At 39.5% G+C, this 24,065-nt stretch overlaps 4 protein-coding genes, 1 long non-coding RNA gene and 2 other non-coding genes across 7 annotated transcripts; 1 reads left to right on the forward strand and 6 right to left on the reverse strand.

Annotated features, from left to right (window-relative positions):
- The first annotated feature begins 3,868 nt into the window (after positions 1-3,868).
- Positions 3,869-4,210, forward strand: LOC131003635 (E3 ubiquitin-protein ligase SIRP1-like). Its single transcript, XM_057930169.1, has one exon. The coding sequence runs from the start codon at positions 3,869-3,871 to the stop codon at positions 4,208-4,210; it is 342 nt and encodes a 113-aa protein (XP_057786152.1).
- A 1,115-nt stretch (positions 4,211-5,325) lies between these two features.
- LOC131003633 (uncharacterized) lies at positions 5,326-6,162 on the reverse strand. Its single transcript, XM_057930166.1, has one exon. The coding sequence runs from the start codon at positions 5,978-5,980 to the stop codon at positions 5,636-5,638; it is 345 nt and encodes a 114-aa protein (XP_057786149.1). The 5' UTR covers positions 5,981-6,162; the 3' UTR covers positions 5,326-5,635.
- A 708-nt stretch (positions 6,163-6,870) lies between these two features.
- LOC131003636 (pentatricopeptide repeat-containing protein At2g22410, mitochondrial-like) lies at positions 6,871-8,712 on the reverse strand. Its single transcript, XM_057930170.1, has one exon. It carries the CDS (start codon positions 8,710-8,712, stop codon positions 6,871-6,873), a length of 1,842 nt encoding a protein of 613 aa, XP_057786153.1.
- Positions 8,713-14,621: 5,909 nt separating this feature from the next.
- On the reverse strand, positions 14,622-16,488 carry LOC131003639 (oxygen-evolving enhancer protein 1, chloroplastic). Its single transcript, XM_057930174.1, has 2 exons — positions 16,147-16,488; positions 14,622-15,491 (listed from the first exon to the last, which is right to left on the reverse strand). The coding sequence occupies exons 1-2, from the start codon at positions 16,375-16,377 to the stop codon at positions 14,736-14,738; spliced, it is 987 nt and encodes a 328-aa protein (XP_057786157.1). The 5' UTR covers positions 16,378-16,488; the 3' UTR covers positions 14,622-14,735.
- A 105-nt stretch (positions 16,489-16,593) lies between these two features.
- On the reverse strand, positions 16,594-16,667 carry TRNAI-AAU (transfer RNA isoleucine (anticodon AAU)). The gene has a single exon. It is a non-coding gene; the product is annotated as a tRNA-Ile (tRNA).
- Positions 16,668-19,249: 2,582 nt separating this feature from the next.
- On the reverse strand, positions 19,250-19,322 carry TRNAR-ACG (transfer RNA arginine (anticodon ACG)). Its single transcript has one exon. It is a non-coding gene; the product is annotated as a tRNA-Arg (tRNA).
- Positions 19,323-20,210, reverse strand: LOC131003641 (uncharacterized). Its single transcript, XR_009094756.1, has 2 exons — positions 20,029-20,210; positions 19,323-19,706 (listed from the first exon to the last, which is right to left on the reverse strand). It is a non-coding gene; the product is annotated as an uncharacterized LOC131003641 (long non-coding RNA).
- Between the last annotated feature and the right edge of the window lie 3,855 nt (positions 20,211-24,065).

Below are 24,065 nucleotides of genomic sequence, written 5' to 3' on the forward strand. Positions count from 1 at the left end.
CACTAGCTGCCTTTTCGTTTCCTTCACCCTTCTTATTTTATTTTTTGAATGTGAATTGAGGAAAAATAACAATAAATTATTATTATATATATAAATAAATAGGGTACATGTCATGCTTACACTTAATTGTATATAAATATGAATGCTAGACTTTTTAAAAATATAGTAAAACCTGTATAAATTAAAAAATTTGAGACCTAATAAATTTATTAATATATAGAGATATTAATGTATCGATATATTAATAGTAGTTTTTAATTTATAGAGTGTTTTTTTAATTTAAAAATTATAATTTTAAATCAAGTTATAAGTAATATGAACCTATTGTTTCACGTACGACGTAAAAGAGCAATAAATTAAATATAATACCAGAAAATAAACACACACACACACAATTGTTGGAAAATGAACAATTAATCTTAGAGACGATTTTTGAGGTAGCTACGTACTGAAGATAGTGAAAATAAATAGTTGTCCACCGACATTGTTTTATTAAATTTTAATCAAATTTTTATTTTTTTTATGAGAATGCCCCTTAAACCCATTATTTCTGGCAATTTTTTTATAGAATTGCCATAACTTTTGCTATGGAACTCTGATTGAGGTGATTTAGGTTGCCACATAAAGCTCTTTTGAAGACTAAGGATCGTAGTTTAGGGCTTGGAATTAAAAGAGATCGATTAAAGCCTCAAAATGGAAATGATTGGTAAGAATGTGGGTTTTTCGTACCATTCATCCCAAGAGAACCTGAAAATGAAGGAATTGAGGTTCGAGACCATTTATGTTATAGTGTATGGCACGATGAGTTCAATCTGAATCGATCACTTCCGAAAAGGTAATATAATAGGAAATCTAAGCTATGGATTAAAAGTTACATCGGTTTTAAATCCTGCCGACGACGATCATTTTCGCAATCCTTAGCCGCCAAATAATCAACGATAAACTGCTCCACATTAGCAACATTTGGAACAACTGGTACAAATTGGGTTCTTTTCATACCATTCATCCCAAGAGGTAGCATGCAACTCTTGGGACGATTGGTACAATGGAGTTCTTTCGTACCATTTGTCCCATGATTGAAGATTCAAGCTGTCACTTTGATTTATTCCGGGTTTTATATAATTTAGTGTTTACAATTGCTTTCTTTTTAATTATGTTTATGTTTTCTTTTGCTATATCTGGCTAGTTCCTTAATCTAACCTAGGGTTTGTACATAGTTGATTGAATATGTTTGCTTAATTTATTGATATCAATTTGCCCACCAGCTTGTGATTCATGATTCCTGGTGCTTGTTTCCTTGTGAATTATCTTATCAATAGTTTACATGTCTAGCTGTTCAGTTTGAGTCTTGAATGCGATAATTGTTCAGCCGATTCAGGAATGCATGATATAGTGTTAGCATTGAGTCTTGAATGCGATAGGTGAAACTATAGGAAACTATTCTTTGTGTGTTGTTGGGAGTTAATTTATTCATTTGAGTCTTGAATGCGATAAAAGATTTATTAATCTACGTTTATAGGTGTTCGTTACAGAAGCTTATGAATAGTGTTGTGATCTTTCATCGGGGCTGAATTAAAATTGGTAATTGTATCAATAGGTTGAATACATGTGTTTGATTAACAACAGTACATTCCCTAGGGTCAGAGTCTTTTATATTTGAGTTGTCTATTTAATTTTTATCTGCTCTATTTTACATTATTGATTTTTTGTTCTTCATCATATTTGAGTTTGTCTGAATATTGCTAGAGTTTTATTAGGATTACTTAAAGTGATTTTGTTTATAAGTTTCTGTGGATACGATACTCGGTTACTGTTTATTTGCTACAATTACACTGTGTTAGTTGCAGTTTTTGTTATTATAAAAATAGTGATCAATAACATCATTGTTTCATTCATTGCTGCATGTCATCAACCTATAAGTGAGAGGGACTGAAACATAGGGTGATAGTGGTTGCCTAATCGAAAATGGGGAAAGAATGAGGCACAATCGACAGTGACGACATATCCGTCGAGAATTATAATATTCGGGACCCATCAAGAATTATTGAATAGTTTCTTATCTCTTCCCCCAAATTCAGTTGCAGCCCTAACATTCCCTAAACAAATCTCATCCCCCTTCTTTGTCGGAGTCCACTGCCGCCGCCGCTCGCCTTCTGCAGGAATCGATCTGCTGCCCTCTCGACGTTCACTGAAGGTTCGCTCCCCCCCATCTCTCTCTCTCCATCTCTCCCTTTGTCTCTCTCTCTCAAAGTTGTATAATTTCATATCTGTCGCCACTGTTTGCCAGAGTCTCCGTTCACCTGCTGGTAGGGCTATCAAAATGGGCCGAAAATGGCCCGGCCCGATGGGCCCGCCCGTAGTTTTGGCCGGGTTGGGCTAGGATTTTCAAGGCCCAAAAAAAATCGGGCCTCCCTGGCCCGGCCCATGCGGCCCGCCGGGTCACCCGGCCCGCGGGCCAAAATGCCCGTCGGGCTTTCGGGCCTAAATCCTCAATATAGAAGGTGAAAATTTCGATAATTTATATCTCCTCCCAAATTCCAATGGACCCAACCCAATCTAAGTCCATTTCTTCAATTGACGACAATGACGAGTCGAAGTCTAACTTAGGATTTAAATTAGCAATCAACAATAAATATTAAATTATTTTTACTTGAAAGAATTATTTATTTTTGGTGGTTGTTATTTGATTCCAGTTGATTTGATTACTGTATTAATTAATTTGTGAATAAATCGTTTTCAGTTTTTGTTGTTTTTGCAATTAGTTTTTGTTTTTTACTTGTATTCATATTGTTTACATTTAGTTTTAGTCATATTTGTTTACATTTAATTTTAGTGAATTACGTAATTTAGATGTAGATTGTTTAAGGCCCTTTTTGTTTCATCGAATTTGCCTTCAATTTTTTTCTTTAAATTTGATTTAATTTATTAATTTTTGGAACTATATATATATATTAATTTATCAATTTTTGGCCCGTTTTGGCCCGACCCGCCCGGCGGCCCGTATAGGGCCGAGCTGGGCTTCAATGTTCAAGGCCCGCTGAAATTTTGGACCGGCCCGACCCGGCCCAAAAAATTGCCTAGGCCCGCTGGGTTGGGCCGGGCCGGCCCGACCCGCAAGGTTTGGCAGCTCTACCTGTTGGAGTGTCTCTCTTAAATTTTGATTGGTGGAAGAATTTAAGAGATAAAAAGAAAAGGTGAAGGATGAAGGATAGTGAATTTGAAAGTTTGAGAGAAGAGGATTGAAGGGGTATTTATAGATGAAAAAAAATGGCATATAGTCGTTTGATACAAAAAAATTAAAAACGAATACAGCCGTTTGAAAACAAAAAAAAAATATAATAAAAAGAAAACCTTAAAAATAGGCGCATTCAAATTTAATAAAATTTCCTTTTAAATCGGCATGTGCACGCGCCCACCTTTTTCAAGGATGTGCCGAGCTTATCAAGATGCATCGGACTCAAGTCGTCGTCGACTTACATCGATCGACTTATCGAAAAAACGTACGACTCGAGCCCCTTTGGATGAATAGACCGATGTGGGTGCTTGTATAGTCAAGTGATAATGGATGACAAAAAGAAATTATCCTTTGCTTGGTTCCATCTTGACTAATTTTATTCATAAATACTTTTTGATTATTGTGTGGCCAGTTGGTCTTTTTACGTGGTCGCACACTTCTAATTAATCCCACCGCTCTTTATTCAATTAAATAATGGAGTAAATTAGCTTAAGTTGACTCGCCGGCTGCGCCTCCCTCCCTATATAAGTATAACTAACCTTGGCGATCAAATCAAACACAGCTAACATCTAAACTCTCCCTTGTTTTTCCTATTTAAAATTTCAACGGTTTTATTTTCTTAGATATACATACATGTTGCCGTCCCAGATTCCCATCGACGAGATGTTCGATCTGGACGCAGCGTTGACCATGGACGTTGACTTACCCGATAACCATCAAGAGCGAGAAGAAGAAGATGATGATGAATCCAAGGCGAAGGCTGCCAGCCGCCTGCTCGACGAACTGCCGACGGTGGAAGGCGGCGGCCGGTGTGCAGTTTGCGCGGAGGGGCTCCGCTTAGGCGGGGCGGCTAAGCAGATCCCCTGCGGCCATGTATTCCATCAGCACTGCATTTTGCGGTGGCTCTCCCTCATCTATTCCTGCCCCTTGTGCCGCCAAAACTGTCCGCCGCCGGGAATCATTTCTTCTGATTGAATTGTTTCTTTTTCCTCTCTCTTTCCTATTCCTTTGTGCTTGATTACAGGAATTGGTTTTTTTTAGTTTTTTTTTTTTTTTTCTATTTCGAGATAGTATCCTCTGATGACGTTCTCACCTGAGGATATGTGGAGATTAAGTAACTTCTAATTAAGATTAATAAATCCTAAATATTATGGTCTCACGAGGACGTCCTCACACAAAGTCTTGTCTTTTTTTTCTTTTTTTTCTCTTCGATTTTGGTTTATATATAATACTAAGCTAACCAGTTAAGAAAGATGTAACAGTGGATGTGTTTGCCATATTTTTTTAGTTGAAGGGATCTTTTGGGAAGCAGTTCTTGGTTTAATGGTAATGGAGAGCCAAATCAATAAAAATAGCTTTTAATTCCTTAGCTTATATATATAGCTATTAATTTAATTATTTCCAAGTTTTACTGTACAGGAGTTGGTATTTTATTTTGGATTGTTTTGAAGCCTGATTGAAATTTCTATAACCACTCTCACCAAATTACGATTTTTAATATGTTAATAGACCGATCAAAATGTTATTATCACAACAAATATACCTTGCTATCACATCATGTAACACATCATATATATAATAAAGTTCTTAATTAAGCGTGATAATAACTCTCTTGTATCTTGTATATACTTTGGTATATCTTGTATACTACTCTGTTAGAACCTTGATCTTACATCGTGAAATGGTGTAAATTTCCAATTATATGTATCTTTCAGTGACATTGAGTAAATAAACCAGATAGTATTTATGATGAGATAAAATTAGATAAATCTTTTGATATCCGTTTGGTTTGGCTATTTTTTTTTTGGGTAAATATCATATTAAACCTTGAACTATTTCCATTTTATCAAAAATACCCTGAAAGTTTTAAAATGCTCTCTAAACCCTCAAAGTATTAAAGTTTTATCAAATATATCCCGCATTTATTTTCCGGTCACCAGAAATATGACGTGGCTCGTCCGATGATACCGTGTAATTTAAATTTTATTTTTTTTAATCCATGTCATTTTTTTAAATCCATGTCATCCACTCAGTCTCTCTCTCAACGTTTCCTCTCCTCCTCTCTACCGTCTCTCTCTCTCTTTGTTCTTAGTAATATCCTTCTTCCACAAACACACACATACACACGCAATCAAACACAACAACATACACACACACTTGCCGACACAGACTGGCGGCAGCGCCTCCTCACTCCCCGGTGAAGGTTGCCGCCTCTCCGGCCACCCACGACTCTCACCTCTCACCCTTTATCTATCTCCATCTTCCCCTACACACGCACAGCCACCGCCTTCTCAAACGTCCGGCTGACAGCAGCGGCTGGCCGCCGCTGTTGCCTCGCCCTCAATTCTCGGCGACTGCAGCGGCCGGCGAGCCCTAATTTCAGTCGTCGCCGCTTGTATATCAAGCAGCAGCGCCGCCTGAAACCCTAGGCCCCAAATTGTGGCCACGATTCTCTCCCTCGACTCTACCTCCTTTGACTTCCGGCGAGCAGCAGCGAACCCCTGCCGTCGTCTGCAACCTTTCGGAGACCGACGGGCACGGCGACTCAGCGTGCTGCAGCGCCTCCGACGATGAGAGCGAGTTCGACTGGGAGTCGAGATCGTCGACCGAGGTCTCGGCGCCGGTGGACGCATGGGCAAAGCGGGCATCGGCGACCTGGATCTCGATCTTGGGCGGATTGTTGGGGAAATTGAACTTGGCGTTGCCCAGATCTCCGCCGAAGGCACGCGCCGCCTTCTCCGCCATGGTCAATCGGCGGCGGCGACCTGGATCTCGGCAGTAGTTGGGAGAAATGGTGGCTTCTGATTTTGTGATTTTCAGTTGGACCTTTGATTGGATGTGTTTGATTGCAGTGGAATTTTGAAGGTAAGAAGAGAGAGAGAGCTTTGGACAGGGAGAGACAGAGACGGTAGAGAAAGGGGGAGAAAACGCAGAGAGTGAGATGGAGAGCAGGATGACATGGATTAAAAAAAATAGAATATAAAATGACATGGATTAAAAAAAATAGAATTTAAATTACACGGTGTCATCCGGCGAGCCACGTCATATTTCTGGTGATCGAAAAATAAATGCGGGATATATTTGATAAAACTTTAATACTTTGAGGGTTTAGAGAGCATTTTAAAACTTTCAGGGTATTTTTGATAAAATGGAAATAGTTCAAGGTTTAATATGATATTTACCCTCTTTTTTTTTGATGAAATTACATTATAAATAATACAAAACCACACACACACTCCACCTAGTGGTTATTGTGGCCGAGAGTATTCGAACCTGTAACCTTTTGGACAACAAGCAACCACCCCAACCACTAGGCCATCCCAAGGGGACAGGTTTGGCTATTTTTAATATAATATCACCATGTCTAATAAAATATGATTGACTAAGTTCATCAGGACCAATTTTTAATTTGTTGAAATCAAAAGGGTCCGAAGCCACGAAATGTAATTAGAAAATAAAATCAGAAATTCCGAATATATTCATTCTCTATTTTATAATTCCCTTTTCGATATTGTCCCCATGGACCGGGGATGATAAAATATTCCTGTACACCTTTTAAAATTAAATATTTTGGCAATATATATATATAAATAGAAATAAAAAGTAGACTAAAATTGACTAAGAAGTATATGTAATTAGAAATGCCATTGACATCTTGGCTCTAAATTCCTACAAGATCCCCTCCAAGTGATCCTTGAGCTGGTTGAGCGTCGCGTAGATGAGATCAGACCCTCATGTTTCTTGTCGTCAACCATGAACTCAGAAACGCGACCTTCAACTTCAATGGAGCTTACTGCATCAGTCTTCCTGAGACCATAGTCCTTCATTAGTATCCTCATCTTCCTCATCTCTTCCCACTGCTGAGCTTCACTGAATATGTTTGATATGAGCACATACAACCCTCCAGCATACGTCTCCACCTCTAGTATTTGCTTTAAGACGAGCCTTGCTATCGGAACATTCTGGTGGATCCTGCAAGCGCCAAGCAACGTGCCCCAGATAACTATGTCCGGCTTCACTGACATCTTACCAATCACCTCAACCGCCTCCTTCAACAACCCTTGCCGCCCAAGTATGTCAATCATACAAGCATAATGCTCGATGTCATACTGTATTTTATACACCTGACTCATTTTACTGAAGTAGTATCTCCCAGTTTCAACCAGACCGCAGTGACAGCAAGCAGAAAGCAAGCCAGAGAAGGTAACTGCATCGGGTTGCATCCCACTTGCCTCCATCTCTTGGAAAAGCTCAATAGCTCGATGTCCGGATCCGTGTGAGGCCAGAGCGTTGATGATTGTATTCCACGAAACAGTATTCTTCCCTGGCATGTTGAGAAAGATATCCAAAGCTTCTTCTACAGAACCACATTTTGCATACATGTCTACAAGGGCATTGCACAGAGTAACACTAGGTCGTATGCCATTATCACGCAGATAGTCGTGCAGTTTCTTTCCTTGCACCAAATCACCAAGCTGACTACACGATGAAAGAACACTAGTCATAGTAGTCTCATCAGGGATCACACAAGAACCACACATTCTGTAAAACAATTCGAGAGACTCCTTATAGTAACCGTTTTGGAGATAACACGAGATCATTGAGTTCCAGGAAATCACATTTTTAACAGGCATCCAGTTAAAAACTATCTCAGCCGGTTCAATCAAGCCATGCTTAGCATATGCACTGACCATGGAAGTCCAAGAAACGACGTTTTTATCAGCCATCCGTCTGAAAATGGCCTCGGCCATCTGCAAATGCCCACACTTAGCATACATATCAAGAAGTGCATTTTGCATATGAGTATCAGAAGGAGCCCCATTGATCTCAATGTACCAATGAACAAACTTTCCCAGCTCTACATCATAAATCCTCGAGGAAACGGATAGCAAACTCACAAAGGTGCGACCGTTAGGCTCGATCCCGTCTTCCCTCATTCCACCAAACAACAAGAAAGCTTCTTCCCACAAACCAACCTTTGCATAACCATTGATCATAGAGTTCCACGACACTAAATTCGTAAATTCCATCCGATCAAAGACTTTACGGGCACACTCAATCATCCCACAACTAGCATAGAAGTTTATAAACCCGTTTTGAACCATTACATAAGACTCAGAAAACCCCAATTTCAAAGCTTGTAAATGAACCGAAATCCCTTCCACGCACGCCTTCTGAAAAGCGCAAGCTTTCAGAAGAGAAGGAAATGTGAACTCATTTGGCGAAATACCGAAACGCACCATTTTTAGGTAAAGGAAAATCGCCTTATCTGAGCTTCTCCCACAGGAAAAGGCTCTTATTAACGTGTTGTATATGTGCCTATTCGGTTGAGTAATTTTTTCGAACAGGTAGTGTGCGTAATGAAGGTCACCAGAAGCAGATAGAGCACAGAAAGATACGAGCTTGCTAACGGAGACCGCGTCGCCGGCGAGGCCATGGATGGTGATTTGGGCCTGGAGGGCTTTCAGATGGCTCATCGACGAGCATTTTTCGATCAGATGATCGAAATTTGGGGCGGTGGAAGTGTGTAGGAAGAGTGAGAAAGTATGTTTGCAACGAGAAATAACGGTCGGATGCTTGGACAATTTAAGCATTGGTATACCTTTCACCGTTTCTCAGAAATTTATAGAACGCAGCTTCATTTTTGTGTAAACTCCACATTCACTACTTAAGTAATCACACCCTTCTATTTTTCTCACGGCCGTTTTCTCTCTTTGCATATGCAAGTGCTCTTTTTTTCTCCTCGAATAAAAAATTATCTACTCTCTCCCTCTCATTTTTTTTTTTTTTACAATTCCACAATCTACTCAGCGTTCTAACTAAAGTTTAGCTTAAATCTACTGATCGATATGTGCATATTCAGTGTTGGGCAAATTGCATGAAAATACCACACTTTAATCCAAATTTAATTTTTTAACAATCTTTTTAATTGTTGCAAAAATTTCAACGAGCTTTCAATTTGTTGCAATGTCCGTCCGAAAAAATTTTCCGGCCAAATTAAATCTGAGTTGGCAGTCGAAATGCCAACATAGCATCAAAAATGCCAAATCACACTCACAAACCCCCCTCCCACGTCAGCCTCTCCCTCCCACATCACTCTTCCCCCTCCCAAATGAAATGCCACCTGACCGCCTAGATGAACGGCCGCCGGCTGTCCTCTAGTCCCGCCGCCGGCGCCATCATCTTCGCCGTCCCCGTATTCCCCAACCCCCGCCCCTTCCGCGTCTCTGAGATTCCCCAACGAGTTGTCGAGATTCCTCCAGCCCCAAATCACGCAGTCGCTCAGCTCCTTCGAGTGGTTGTGCGCCACCGAGGCGGAGATCGAGCCGCTAAAGTTAGAAATCTTCTCCAATTATACCAAACGCCCCGTCTGGTACGTCGAACCGCCATGCCACCGCCACCATCTTCCTCTCGCCTCATCTCTCTCCACGTCTCACCATCTCACAGTGCACACACACACAGAAATCATACCGCCCCAAGCGCCGCCTCCTCGATTTTCAGACGACCGCAGTGGCAGCGCCGCCGCCATTGCCCTGAGCCCCCTCATCTCTCGCTAAGGATTATCTCTCTGTTTCTCCCTCAAAACAAGCCAACCTCCGTTGCTTTTCTCTCCCGGCCCCTCTCTCTCTCTGACTCAACAATAGACACCTAAACCCACCGCAGACTTCATCCTCATTCCTCCTACGAAACCTTAGATCCTCTTTTCTGACTCATCCGTCTTACGATTTTCGACGACCTCAGCAGCCTCCATGGAGCTATCTTGACTTAATTAAAACTCAAGAAAGTTGGCCACCTAAATGAGTTTGGAGATACAAGGGGAGGCCGCAACGGAGTGAGAGAGAGATAGGGGGGGCGGAGGAAGTAGCGGCGGTGGGAGATGGGGGAAAGGGAAGCGTCCGATGGAGGTGGAGAAAGGGGGAAAGCCGACGGAGGTCGAGATTCTGGGCGGCTGTGGCGGCGGTGGAGGAAGTGAGAGAGATGGTGAGAGCCGACGGGGAAAGGGGGAAGTGGGATGGGGAAGAGAGAGAGAGAGGGCGATGTGGGAGGGAGGGAGGGGGAAGAGAGAGAGAGAGAGGGTGACGTGGGGGGTTTGTGAGTGTGATTTGGCATTTTTGATGCCGCGTTGGCATTCCGACTGCCAACTCAGATTTAATTTGGCTGAAAAATTTCATCGGACGGATATTGGAACAAATTGAAAGCTCGTTGAAATTTTTGCAACAACTAAAAAGATTGTCAAAAAATCAAATTTGGATTAAAGTGGGGTATTTCCATGCAATTTGCCCTTCAGCGTTAATATCTTAACACCTTTTGCGTCTAAAAAAAACTACAAAAACTCCTATGAAATCGGTTTTATCGTGAAACCGACTTTACAATGACACTATTTTAACATACAAATGATACTTTAAAATATTAAAGTATCATTTGTATGTTGAAATAATGTCATTGTGAAATCAGTTGCACCATAAAATCAGTTTCACAAGAGACCACCTCAAAAAAAAAAATCTTAACCTTTTGATTTATAGTAAATTCGTTTCTACTAAAAAAATTGTATGAGTTTAGGTTAATTGAATATACTGTAAATCTCAATCTTTCCGTTATATTAAACTCAATTCAATTTTTAAACATTGCATTAATATCTTAACCTTTTGATTTATAGTAAATTCGTTTCTACTAATTTTTTTTGTACAAGTTTAGAATTGAGATTTAGATATCTATTTGATATCGAAATTTAAAATTGATTGGTGCTTCTTAAAGCTCGTAATCTACATTTTCCTCCTATATTTCAATTTTATCATTGGATGTATGAAATTACAATTCAAACAATCTAGAAACTTTAATTTCGTTGTGCCTAGGGGTGTAATTGAGCCGAGTCGAGCCACATAGTATCTTGCCCAATATAAACGTTTCTTAAAATTCGAATTCACCACCAACACTATCAATTTAGTTGTGAATTCATTGAGTTGGTTCTGAATTCAAGATCATTAAGAACACAAACTCACCACCACAACAATTTAACAATATGTAACCTCAAATATTTAATTAAATCCACAACAATTTCTCCATCACTTGTATTTTTTATTTATCTAGAAAAAAAAAATAAGCTTTTAAAAGCATACTACACATCCCTTTTCCCAATGCATCTGATGAAATTAAAATTGGATCTATGCAGCACCGTTCAACCTCTTGATGAACTTTGCTCTCACCAGTGCCTTGAGATTCTCAGCAATTGGTACATCGCCTCGCGCTCGTCGTAGGCAATCGATGACGACGAGTCCAAGTCTCTCCATCAATAGGATCACATTCGCGTAGACGTCGACGACCCTGCGCTGTGGAATGCTCAGTTGTTTTTTAAGAATTTTTCTCGCTAGGTTTCAAATGCGTCCCAATTGTTGAAGAAAATCTATGATTTCCGCTGTACAATTGGATTTTGTTAGGTTTGAACTCTGTTTTCACATGACTAAGGTGTTAAACCAATTGTTACTTTATTTTCTCAATCAATTCTAGATCTCTATGCTGTTGTAAACACGCAACGCAACGTTCAACAACAAGATCAATGGGAGTTTCTTTCTCTATTGGTGATGTACGAATTGAAAACAGAGCAGATTTTGATGTAGATGTTGAAAATTAGTTTTGTGTATTTTTATACTTAACTAATTTGTGGTGGTTGCTTATTTAATTTCTAAAGAATTAAATATAATATGATTATTCTATATTTTATATATAGATAATCGCAGTATTTTCGTTGTCTCAAAACCAATTTCTGGTGAGTGGAAAATGATATACTAAAATTGTGTACTACACGAGAGACCTTTGAGCTGTTGTAACTGCCAAGACCTTTGGCCTTTCAGTTGTTGTAACCACCAAAGCTTTATGGCTAGCCATGATGGCATCATGAAAGCTAAGGTCTATGGTGTGACTATATATAACCTCATTTGTAGATGGAGTAGAACACACCAACATGTACACAAGTTCTCTCTTCTCTCCATCTCATATCATCATCCTAGCTGCATTCGTAGGAGCATAAAGCTCAATTCTCGTCTCATTTAGTTCGCCGGAGCCTTCTTAGTTTGCAGTGCTGCTACTTTGAAGGACGAAGTCGTTTCATCTTTGGGGATGACACGCCTTACCGTGAGCACTACCGGGGCGTATCTCGTCTTGCGGAAAGTGGACTCCTCGACTCGGCTTTAAGTTTGTTCTAGTTTCTTTTTAGTGCATTTCCAGTTTTTCCATTGTATTTTTTGCTTTTGTTTTAAGTTGTATTGTGCTTCACGGGTGTACTATCCAACAATCGCAAGACGAGATAGTACATGTTGCTGTTATAACTGAAAATGTCAACTACTCCTACCAATACCTCCAACTCCGCTGCTGCTGCTGCTACCTCCGTTACTGTTGCCGCTGGTGTCAACTCAACTGTTGATGTATCCACCTATGCCACTGCTTCCGCTACTTCTGGCGGGTCTGCTAGTATGAATTTTGGAGGTCCTACTCCATTGTCATTCAATTTTGGTTCATTCCAAACCAGCCTTGGAGGAGATGGTAGTTCTGGGAATGGAACTGGTTTTGTTGGACCGACTCTGTCGAGGTTCACGTTTGGTTCATTCCAAATTGGTGGTTCCGGGAGTGGAACTATTTCGGCGCCGCCATAGTCTTCAAGGATGTTGCCGCCCAAATTTGGTGGGTCACACTTCAAGATGTGGCAACAAAAGATGATGTTCTACATCACGACGTTGGGCTTTGTCAATTTCTTGAGGGAAGACGAGCCTCCCATGCCGACGGAGAACGAGACCATTTTTGTGGTGCGTGCCGGGTATGACAATTGGTGCAATGGTGACTACATTTGTAAGAATTTCCTTTTGGGGGGCTTAGAGGATAGCTTATACTCCCTCCGTCCACGAAAGAACTTCTTATCTTTCCTTTTTGGGACGTCCACAAAAGAACTTCCTACCTATTTTTGGACTATACCCCACCACTTATAATCCTCTTACTTTTCACTTTTCACAACTCTCAATATTAATTATATTATAACATTTTTTCACCACTCTCAATACACACAACTACCTTTTATCCACTCTTAATACACTCAACAATATTTTTTCTTAAAACCCGTGCCACTCCCTCCTAGGAAGTTCTTTCATGGACGGAGGGAGTATAATGTTTATGCCAATGTAAAGACCTCCAAGCAAATTTGGGAGGCATTAGAAAAGAAGTATCGTAGTGATGATGCGGGGACAAAGAAATTTGTAATAGCGAAGTACTTAAACTTTAAGATGGTCGATAGTCGATCGATCATGGACCAAGTGCAAGAGTTCCAACTCATTCTGCACGAGCTGGCGTCCGAAGGAATGAACTTGCCCGAAGCTTTCACCTCTGGGTCAGTCATCGAGAAGCTCCCGCCAAGTTGGGCTGACTTCAAGAGCTATCTCAAGCACAAGCGAGAGGAGATGACTCTTCAAGATCTCATTGTCAAGCTGCGTATTAAATCTGAAGTGAGGGAACGTGATAACAAGTTCAACAGCCCATTTGACGCCAAAGCCAACTTGTTGGAGAAAGGCGGTCCCTCCAACAACACGCGTGCTCGCCCAAATGCCAAAGGCAAGGACAAAGCGAAGGTGAATGCCCCAAAGTTCAACGGGGATTGTTACAATTGTGGCAAGGTGGGCCACATGACGAAGGACTGCCGCAAGCCAAAGAAGAAGGCAAAGGAGGCCCACGTTGTTGAGAAGAACGTTGACAAGTGGGACGAGGATGATCTAGCAGCTGTAGTCACAGACGAGGTCAACGTGGTTGAGAACCATGGTGGTTGGTTCATAGACACCGGAGCGACGGTGCATGTCTCGTCTTATCGTGAGCACTATCGGAGCGTATCTCGTATTGCGGAGAGAGGACTCCTCGACTCAGCTTTGAGATTGTTCTAGTTTCTTTTTAGTGCATTTCCAGTTTTTCCATTGTAATCTTTGCTTTTGTTTTAAGTTGTATTGTGCTTCATGGGTGTACTATCCAAGAGTAGATGATTATCATGATGGTCGCCATTATGCTCACACATTCATCACATGATTTGCGCCACAAAGAAGTATTTTTCAAAATACCTCAGGTCCTTGCGTTGGATCGGATCTCGAGTTTCTGATAGAATAGATCGGAATTCGCATCCAATTCCATCTGCTTGTTCCTCCGCTTCATCTTCCTCTGCCATAGAAGCAAATGTCGCGTGCAGGCTCGTCGTCGCGGAAACCAATTTCTCCATCTTCTTATACAAAATTTGATTAATTTTTATTTTTTTTACATTAGTGGATATTTTGTATTTTTGTTATATAAAATTGGGTAGTTTATTATATTGATCTATATTTACTATTACTTATAATTAAAATGAATGCAGTGCACAATGATATATAGTTAATATACAGCATCTTAAAACCGAGGAGTTCAATCATCCCTTTTGAATTACAAGAAAACTCGAAGAAAAAAGAAAAGCAATATAGGGTAGGGGGAGGGGGAGGGGGGATTATTCAAGCTGCGCATACCAGATGCCCTGGATCTTGACATCTTTGGGCGCCTTGGATCCCAAATCCGTATCCGAGGGCTGAACGCTCTCAAACACTCCGATGAGCTCTCCCGTCTCGGGCTTGCTCTTGGTGACGCTCAGCGTTATGTTCCCCGTGAGCGACCCCACGTTCTTGATGTTCTCCTTCTGCAGCTCCTCCTCGTCCCCGCGCCCGCCGGCAGGCAGCGCCACGGCGTTGTCGTACCCGGTGGAGCCCCCTCGGCCCTTGGGGTCCAGGAACGACGACCCCCTGTAGGACGGCACCAGGAACTCCCCGCTGAAGCTCTCGGGCTTCCCGGAAGCCACTAGATTCTTGATGGTGAAGAGGAAGGGCACGCGCTCGCCCCCGGGGAGCTGCACCGTCACGGCCGCGTAGTCGATGCCGTCCTTCTCCTCGAACTTGAGGGTGCCGTCACCGGAGACCTCCAAGGGGCCCTCGATCTCGTCCAGGGTGTAGGTGAGGCGCGTCATGAGCTTCGTCTTCTGGAACTCGGCGGGGCTGTTCTTGCTCACGCCCTCCGCCTTCACGGTGAAGGAGGTGGGCTCCAGGCACAGCTTCTTCGTGTTGTACTTGCCCGCCTTGAAGGCGAACCCGTCCACGCCGCCGTCAATGGTCGGGCACTGGTTCGCCGTGCCCGTGCCTTTCACTTCTAGGTACGTTTTGCTTTGGATCTCGTCGAAGGTTAGCCTCTTCGGCACGCCTTCCGCATTTGCTCCCTACATTCACACATTCATTATCTATGTTTCCTCATCATCAGATGCAGCCAAATTATTTCCCTAGTATAAAAATTGTCTGAAACTATCAACAAATATCAATTAAAGCATGAGATTCATATACCGACTCTACCTATGGTTCGATCGCCGGATTATAATTATATAATTTATCAAGAAATTGACTATCTTCATACCCAATATCCATCTTCGGACCAGATCATAATTTATAAATATTCAATTATAATGTCACTATGACATCCGATGAGTCATGCCAACAATTCAATTCAAAGTCGTAAATGAACCATAAGAGCATATTTGATAAATTTATTGATAGTTCACGATTTTCATATATTGACATATAACACTATACTTTTGGTAGCTTAATTAAGACATTTTGATAAATTATCCATAATTCATTAGTTTGTTTAATATTTTAAAAATAGTACAAGACATTTTTTATAAGACGTTGATGGAAGAGTTGATTTGCCTATCTTTCCTACTATTAAGGAGGAGGTCAGAGCTAGGATCCCAAATCAACTCTCACACCTATGTTTTTTATATATACAGAAGCGATATGGAGTAAGATTTGTAATTATTTAAATAATAGGAATGGATACAGGTAGGTGATGAAACATAGGAAAAGGCAAAGGAGACATACCGAGACGACGAGGGCTGAGGTTGCGAGAGCAAAGCCAGCGATCTTTGCAGCGTCGGTGCATTTCTGAGCAAAATCCTGAAGAGAGCAAGTCAATCTGGCGGCGGAGGGCTCGACGCCGAAGGCCTTGCCTACGCCTTGGGCGGGGCGGAACTGGAGGATGCCGCCGCTGCTCCGGCCAACCTTGGTGGGCTGCATGAAGGTGGCGGCCGCCTGTAACGATGACGTTGCCATGATTTTGTGGTGTTTGTTGATTAGTGGTGCCACTCTGCGGAAATGGATTTTGTATCAGTGTGTTGTGTTGCCAAGATAAAGAGATAGGATAAGCCCTTCTTTCATTGGTTCAACTTAACCTGTGTCTCACGTGGACATTCTTTTATTTAGGATAAAGATTTGTAATTATTTAGGATATAGATTTTTAAAATCAAAATATATATATATATATTTATTTGGCCCATGCAGGTTTCGAACCTGCGACCTTCGCGTTATTAGCACGACGCTCTAACCAACTGAGCTAATAGGCCAATTGTCTTTATGTTTATTTATATATTAATGTTAAGACAATTAATAATTCTCTATTTTTTTTTTGCGTTAACACGTAGACTAATACGTACACCAGCTGCAATGATATGAAAGGTTTATATCCAATTAAGGTTTAAAGTAATTTATCAATACGTCATGAAATAAATGAACTCATGATTGTATCAAGGATTATGTGCAGATATATAACTAAGGTCTAAGAAAATACATGCATATGTAAAATGAGAAAATGCATTAACGATAATATTGGAAGTAATAGGAAACGAGTCTTGAAATGCAGAAGTCGAGTTGTTGCTTACAAAATGAATTAATGAATTCGTATTAACCAAACATTAATTATCTAACATCATTAACCAAAGATGAACCCAAAGCCAAACTTTAATTGCACAGGGTTTATGTACACATTTGTGTTCGTCTTTGTGACGAACCCAAATGGAATGTGACTAAATAAATATTAATAAACTCAAGCAAAACAATAAAGAACACAAGATTTACGTGATTCGATCATAAGATCTACATCTACGGGAGGTTTTCGGGACTTTTTCTATATTTTGCAGGAGTTTACATTTTACATGGTCAGAAGTTAATAGTGAAATCCCCTAATTTAATAATGAAAGTCCTATTTATAAGCATCAAAATAAACTTGGTCCATTTGACCAATAAAGCCCATTAATTTAAATAATTGAGCCTAAACCCTTATTACAATAGTCATTGGCTTGGAGCTGAGTCGTTAAAGTTGGGAGCTAAGGCTGGGTTGCCAAAGCTGAGTTCTCTTTCCTTCGAAGGAATATTCGAACCCCAATGTTGCACAAAATATCGAAAAATAATAATAATAATAATAATAATAATAATAATAATAATAATAATAATAATAATAATAATAATAATAATAATAATAATAATAATAATAATAATAAATATTTTGATCCTGATATTGCACAGTGTTGATGCATATTTTACTCTTCATCAGAATAGGATAAAACAAATAATGGTTCTCGATTTTAATAATGACAATAGGCAAAAGTGCCCACTTTTTGTGGTGAAAAATTAAAAATGTCCACTTCTTATAAAAATTTGATTCTATGCTCCAAATACCTAAATTACCCTTGATGTCAACATTCCAAACGTACTTGTATGACAAATTACATCATTTTTTGTGTAAAGTCTTATACTTTTCTGACACAAGTACAAATATATAAGAAAATGTAGTCTACTGTCGGAAAAGTAGGTTGCCACCCGAGGTTGCCGACCAGGCGGCAAGCTACTTTTCCGACCGGCAAGCTACTTTTTCGGGGCGGCAAGCTACTTTTCTGGTCGAAAATTTAGCTTGTTGCCCGGGCGGCAACCTCGTTCGGGCGGCAAGCTACTTTCCGACAACTGATTTTTTTGTCTTGCAAGTACACTGATTTGAGACATGAAAGGTAATTTAGGCATTTTGAACATAGAATCAAATTTTTATAAAAAGTGGGCAATTTTAAATTTAAACTTAACAAGTGGGCAATTTTAATTTTCTCTCATTTTAATATGTGCCATGAACTCAAGTTTTAATATTAGCTATTGTTGATGTCTTATAAATCGACGAACGAGATTTTTTTTTAAACTTTTTATGTTGGTTAGTTAAGTAGAAATTAGAAAATGTGTTTCTATGCTGTTTTATATAAATATGGAGAACGAGTGTATTTTTATAGTTTGAAATGTACGGCAAAATTTTGTGTAAGGTAGATTTTTATTCAATCATCCAATGAAATTAGAAAGCGGATTTGGATACATACATTTTTTTTTTTAAAGGTTAAGAGAAAATGATATTAATAACCAAAAGAGAACAAGGAGTACTCAAGTTCGAGCAATATAATCACAACGACGCAGAGAAAAGCGTCAAAACAGCTAAGAATACAGAGAGAAGGAAAAACAACTAATAGGATCAAAGGCCCAATCATGGTATTGGTAAGAGAAACAAAAAGCACGAGGGTTGACAGCCTTAACCCATCTCTATGTGCACCTAATAATGTCTTCCACAGTTTTACCATCGTCTGGATTTCTATTGTCAAAGATTCCATCGTTTGTAGCTTTTCGAACCTTCCAACAAACACATTGCCAAATACAATTGAGCATTGCTTTTTCATTTTTGTTCTTGCTCAAATCGACGAATTCAAAGAAGTGATCGAGCAAAGAAGTCGAAGACGGGATAGAGCTCTGAATCCACTCACTAATCTTTTTCCAAATTGCGCCAGCGAAATGGCATCATGAGAGAAGAATTTGGTTAGATGACTCCTCTTGAAAAGACGAAAGAGCAAAAGGGACACCCTCACACCCATGAATCATGATCGACATTAGTAGCGCAACAAAAAAAGTTCGTCGTTGAACATTACAAGTTTGAATTCAAATGCAACATCTTTATTTATTACACAAAACGATTCTCATGCAAAAATTATGGGCTATTCTTGTTAACAAGAAAAAGAAAAAAGATTTGTTACATAAACTGTATGAATTAGGAGGAATTGCCGAAGTTTAGATTAAGATTATGAAAATAACGAGGAATATAAAAAATCATCAACTAAAAATATAACGACTCTGCTGGGGATCGAACCCAGAATCTCTGGTTCCGTAGACCAGCGCCTTATCCATTGGGCCACAGAGTCCTACGCAATATCGAACATGTATCACAAAAAAAAAATACATGACATACTAATACATTTGTGTAGTCCTCAATCCTCATAGGTTATTCACAAACACACAATCTAAGCACATATGCAGCAGCACAATTGAGCTCACTCAAGCACGTGGTGTATAGAAACTATTGAGAACATTATTGCACATAGAAAAGGAACATAAACTGCTTTAATTAAGAATGTGTTTGTGATCGATTTGCGTTTTCACCTTGCTCTGAGGTAGCTGAGGATTGACCATTGACAGGAAGTTTTGAAGAACTTTCTTTAATGGAATCTTCACGAGAGATGCCCTTTCTTCGGCATAGAAGCCAATACTTATAGTAAGCAGCAATACACTCTGGGAATTTTGCAACCCTAAAACCAATATTAAACACATCCCAACTTCAGCTTACAGAAAAAACAAATCACAAGAAAATGTCTGAATACTGAGGAATTCTTATTGTTTGCTAGGTGCTCAGTAAGCTAGAAATAAATTAGACAAGTCGCAGAAAATCTACCATAAAGATAAACACAAACTCATATCTCATGAAGATAAACACAAACTCTACTTCAACTAATAAAAAAATCGAATTCTACAACATATGACAATGGGAGGTTTGGCATCCAAATTCCTTTCCTACCTCACCTCGAATAGGTTAAGCAGTAAATACATGGAACATATATACATATACATCACCTGATTCTAGGTCACGGCTATAGCAATCAATGGCTTCAGCGTCGACGGAGTTAGGGTTCTGATCGTCAGCTGGGCCTTGCACTCTGGGCTGGGGTCCGCCGTGTCATCTGCCATTTACGATTTAACAAACAAAAAACTGGAAAAACCTCACCCGCTCTTGCTCTGCTTCAAATGGAAATGCAATACCCTTGGCGCAAAATCGATTGAAAAATTAAAAAAATGGAAGGAGTTTATATAAGGGGCTAGAGAACGCCCACGCTGGATTCTCAGGGTGATGCGGTTTGGGCTCTCGTTACGGGCCTGGGTTGGGCCTCAGGCTATAATTAACAAATCTGATTTGGAAAACATTATTAAATTTTAAATTTGCTCAAATTTCTTAATACAAAGAAAGTAGTAGTATAATCTATATATGCAGTTTTTTAGTATTTTTTCCCGGCAATTTAGTGACAATTTAAGTAACTGTAATCATTCTTTAAGACAATTCATCAAATTAGACGAGAGAACAGACAGAAAAAATGAAAGAGAAAAGCATATATATAAGAATTTGAGTTTTCGGCCACACACGTAAACGTGGTTAAATGTAAGATTATGTGTAGGTATAGATATTTACCCACACATAATATAAATATCAACATGTGTCATAATAAAAGTGTAGAAAAAAGTTTTTACGCACACATATATTTATGTGGATAAATCTAATAATATTACTGACATATTTATATGTCGCTAAAAGTGTTTCTTATGTGTAGGTAAATATGTTTTGTCATAATATAATGTTGATGTGGAAATTACGTGAATGCTGATGTGACATTTACACATGGCAATAAATAAGTGTATAAATACTATAACTTATGTGTGGCTAAAACTATTTGGAATTTTTTCAATTTAATTTTTATATTATATTATACTTATATTATATTATATTATATTATATTATCCTAAGTAGTTTAGAAACTCTTAAATTAAATATAGTATGTACAACACATTAAAATATAACATGATTATATAAAAATATTTACTTTATTAATAATTATCAAAGTACACATTATTTATGTCACAACTACAAAAAGCATTACATAATAACACTGCACAATTAATCAAACTATTCTAATTTTCTACGAAGCTTTGTTGACGAAAAGTAATCCAGCGTATTGGTTAAGGTGCATCTTGACATCTGCTTCAATTATTTCTGTAAAGATAATAAAAACACAATAGTATTATTTAAGATGCAGAAAAGTAACATTTTTGAACAGATGAAAAATGATGGCGCTATGAGTTACTATAAGCATGAAGCTAAGAAATATTGACTATACACGTCAACAAGCATAAAATTTCAACCAAATAAATATATAGCAGTTGCAGCAAACTTCTCAAAAGCCAAACTTAAAAGGTTATCAAAATGAATCAAACTAATTAGTTGTGAGCTACTGATATCTTATGGTTATATTATATAACATATAAATCTAGAAATTCTATAAAACATTTGTAGAGCTGCAATCTTTAGAATTTTTAACTTCGTGGATTTTTATATCTCCTAAACAAGTGGGATCACTAGGAGAGCATCTCTCACAGGAAACATATATATTAATTACACAACTTAATTGGATTCAATAAGATGAATACGCAGCAAAACACTCTTACCTGACAAAAACAGAGAAGGTGCAACTGAAGTTAAGAAAACAGAGTGTGCTTTATGCCATATTCCACATTCAAGAAAAGGAAGTAGAGCTTTTGGAAGATCCCAAGTATAATTGTAAAATATTGCCTACATGAAGAGAAAATAAGAAGTGAGCAGCAGGAAAGAAAAAAACTTATATTTCAAACCATAATCACAATTGATGGAAAATGATGAAAAAGACATAACGAGAGTTGAGGAAGAAAGCTTTACTGCACTCATTTTCATGAATTGATTTTTCTTACTAAAACAGAATACAAAGGCAAGGCTATGTATATCAGCCAAAGGAGAATTCTAGAACTCTAGCTACAAACCTAAAGCAACAATTCAACGGCACTTTCTGATCACTATTAAGGCTAACAGAAGGTACACATACAAGAAAACAAAACTAGGTAACCAACTGCTTTTCTCACGAGCAAGCAACCAAGGGAATATTCTTGGTTAATATACTTTCAGTCAAGGATGATTTGCTCCAGCGTGGCAGGCAACGTGGCTTATAAGAGTGAGCTGGAAACTCAATGGAGTTAGCAGAATAAGGTTCTTGCAAGGGAGCATTTTGTTTAGAATCTCTAACATCCTCCCGCAATTCGAGCGCGCCTAAAGAGCACACTCCCAGAGAGTTCTTGAGGCGAGAGAAGAATTGAAGACTGAGCGGCTTAGTTAGAATGTCAGCTCGCTGTGCATGAGAAGGAACATGTCGAATATCAAGAAGTCCTGCAGCTACCTTTTCTCGGACAAAATGAATATCAAGCTCTATGTGTTTAGTTCGAGCGTGCATCACCGGATTAGATGCTAGAGCAATGGTGCTCATATTATCAACCCATATAACTGCCGGCTTTACAGAGATGGATAATTCTCCAAGTAGAGAAGTAAGCCATGTGATCTCAGCAGCTGTATTGGCAAGACTCCTGTACTCAGCTTCTGTGCTAGAGCGGGAGACAACACTTTGCTTTTTGGAACTCCAAGAGATGAGATTATCACCTAAGTAAACACAATAACCCGTGACAGACCTTCTATCATCCAAATCAGATGCCCAATCTGAGTCAGAAAAACCAACAATAGAGCAAGATGATCTTTTTAGGTGAATACCATGATCCTTGGATCCAGCCAAGTATCTCAGTATTCGTTTGACAGCTTTCCAGTGTGTATCCAGAGGCAAGGCCATGTATTGACTCACTTTGTTAACACTATAAGCGATCTCAGGTCGCGTGATAGTTACATATTGCAAAGCTCCCACAGTACTTCGGTATAGCTTACCATCAACATTACTAACACCGACCCCCTTGGAAAGCTGGCAAGAAGAAACCATAGGAGTAGGATACCCCTTTGCCTCTTGCATTTGAACTTTGGTAAGAAGATCAGTTATGTAGCCACCTTGACTGAGATGTAGGCCCTGAGCAGTAGGAGTAACCTCAATGCCGAGGAAGTGATGAACAATACCAAGATCTTTAAGGGAGAAATGTTGATTAAGCTGAGAAATGACCACTTGAATATCAGAAGACCGGGAACCTGTGATGAGCATATCATCAACATAGATAAGCAAATATATAACAGAAGTTCCTTTGGTTCTGAAGAAGAAAGATGTATCTGCTCTGGATTGAGAAAAGCCAAGACTGAGCAGCACGGATCTGATCTTGAGGAACCATGAGCGAGAAGCTTGTTTCAAGCCATAGAGGGCCTTTTTGAGCTTACACACAATAGGAACAGATCCTGTAGAAGGTGGCTCAAATCCTGGTGGAGGCTTCATGTAAATTTCTTCTTGAAGATCGCCATTCAAGAAGGCATTATCAACATCAATGTGATTCACAGACCAGCCAAAATTGACAGCAAGAGAGAGTATTAGTCGGATGGTAGCCGGCTTAACAACCGGACTAAATGTTTCATTAAAATCAAAACCAGGTTCCTGTGAGTAACCTTGAGCTACCAACCGAGCTTTGTAGCTGGAAATAGACCTATCAGCTCTCCTTTTAATCTTAAACACCCATTTGCAGCCTATAGCATGTTTACCCGGAGGTAAAGGACAGAAAACCCACGTGCCTTTCTTGATCAAGGCATAAATTTCAAGGCCCATAGCCTTCATCCAAACAGTAGCTTTCATTGCTTCAGCATGAGATTTGGGCTCCACATAAAGATAATCATAAGTATCAGCAACAAAAGCTCTATGTTTAGGCTTAAAAACACCAATCTTAGAACGAGTTGTCATAGGGTGAGAGACAACCGGAACAGGGGAAGGGGAGCTGGACTGACTGTGAGCACTAGAAGAAGAATCAGAATTGGAATGATGAGAAGATGATGGTGAATGATTAGATGATGAAGTGAGAGGAGCAGCATCATTGGGAGGAGTGGGCGAAGAAGTATTAGA

This window comes from Salvia miltiorrhiza, unplaced genomic scaffold, assembly GCF_028751815.1.
Source record: "Salvia miltiorrhiza cultivar Shanhuang (shh) unplaced genomic scaffold, IMPLAD_Smil_shh original_scaffold_251, whole genome shotgun sequence".
Taxonomy (NCBI): Eukaryota; Viridiplantae; Streptophyta; class Magnoliopsida; order Lamiales; family Lamiaceae; genus Salvia; species Salvia miltiorrhiza.

What these genes read in the sequence shown, in the direction of transcription:
- LOC131003635 (XM_057930169.1), top strand. Translation starts at nt 3,869, where the DNA reads ATGTTGCCGTCCCAGATTCCCATCGACGAGATGTTCGATCTGGACGCA.
- LOC131003633 (XM_057930166.1), bottom strand. Translation starts at nt 5,980, where the DNA reads ATGGCGGAGAAGGCGGCGCGTGCCTTCGGCGGAGATCTGGGCAACGCC.
- LOC131003636 (XM_057930170.1), bottom strand. Translation starts at nt 8,712, where the DNA reads ATGAGCCATCTGAAAGCCCTCCAGGCCCAAATCACCATCCATGGCCTC.
- LOC131003639 (XM_057930174.1), bottom strand. Translation starts at nt 16,377, where the DNA reads ATGGCAACGTCATCGTTACAGGCGGCCGCCACCTTCATGCAGCCCACC. An exon ending in CCTCAGCCCTCGTCGTCTCG is followed by an intron (nt 15,492 to 16,146) that starts GTATGTCTCCTT and finishes GTGTGAATGTAG; the next exon opens with GGAGCAAATGCGGAAGGCGT.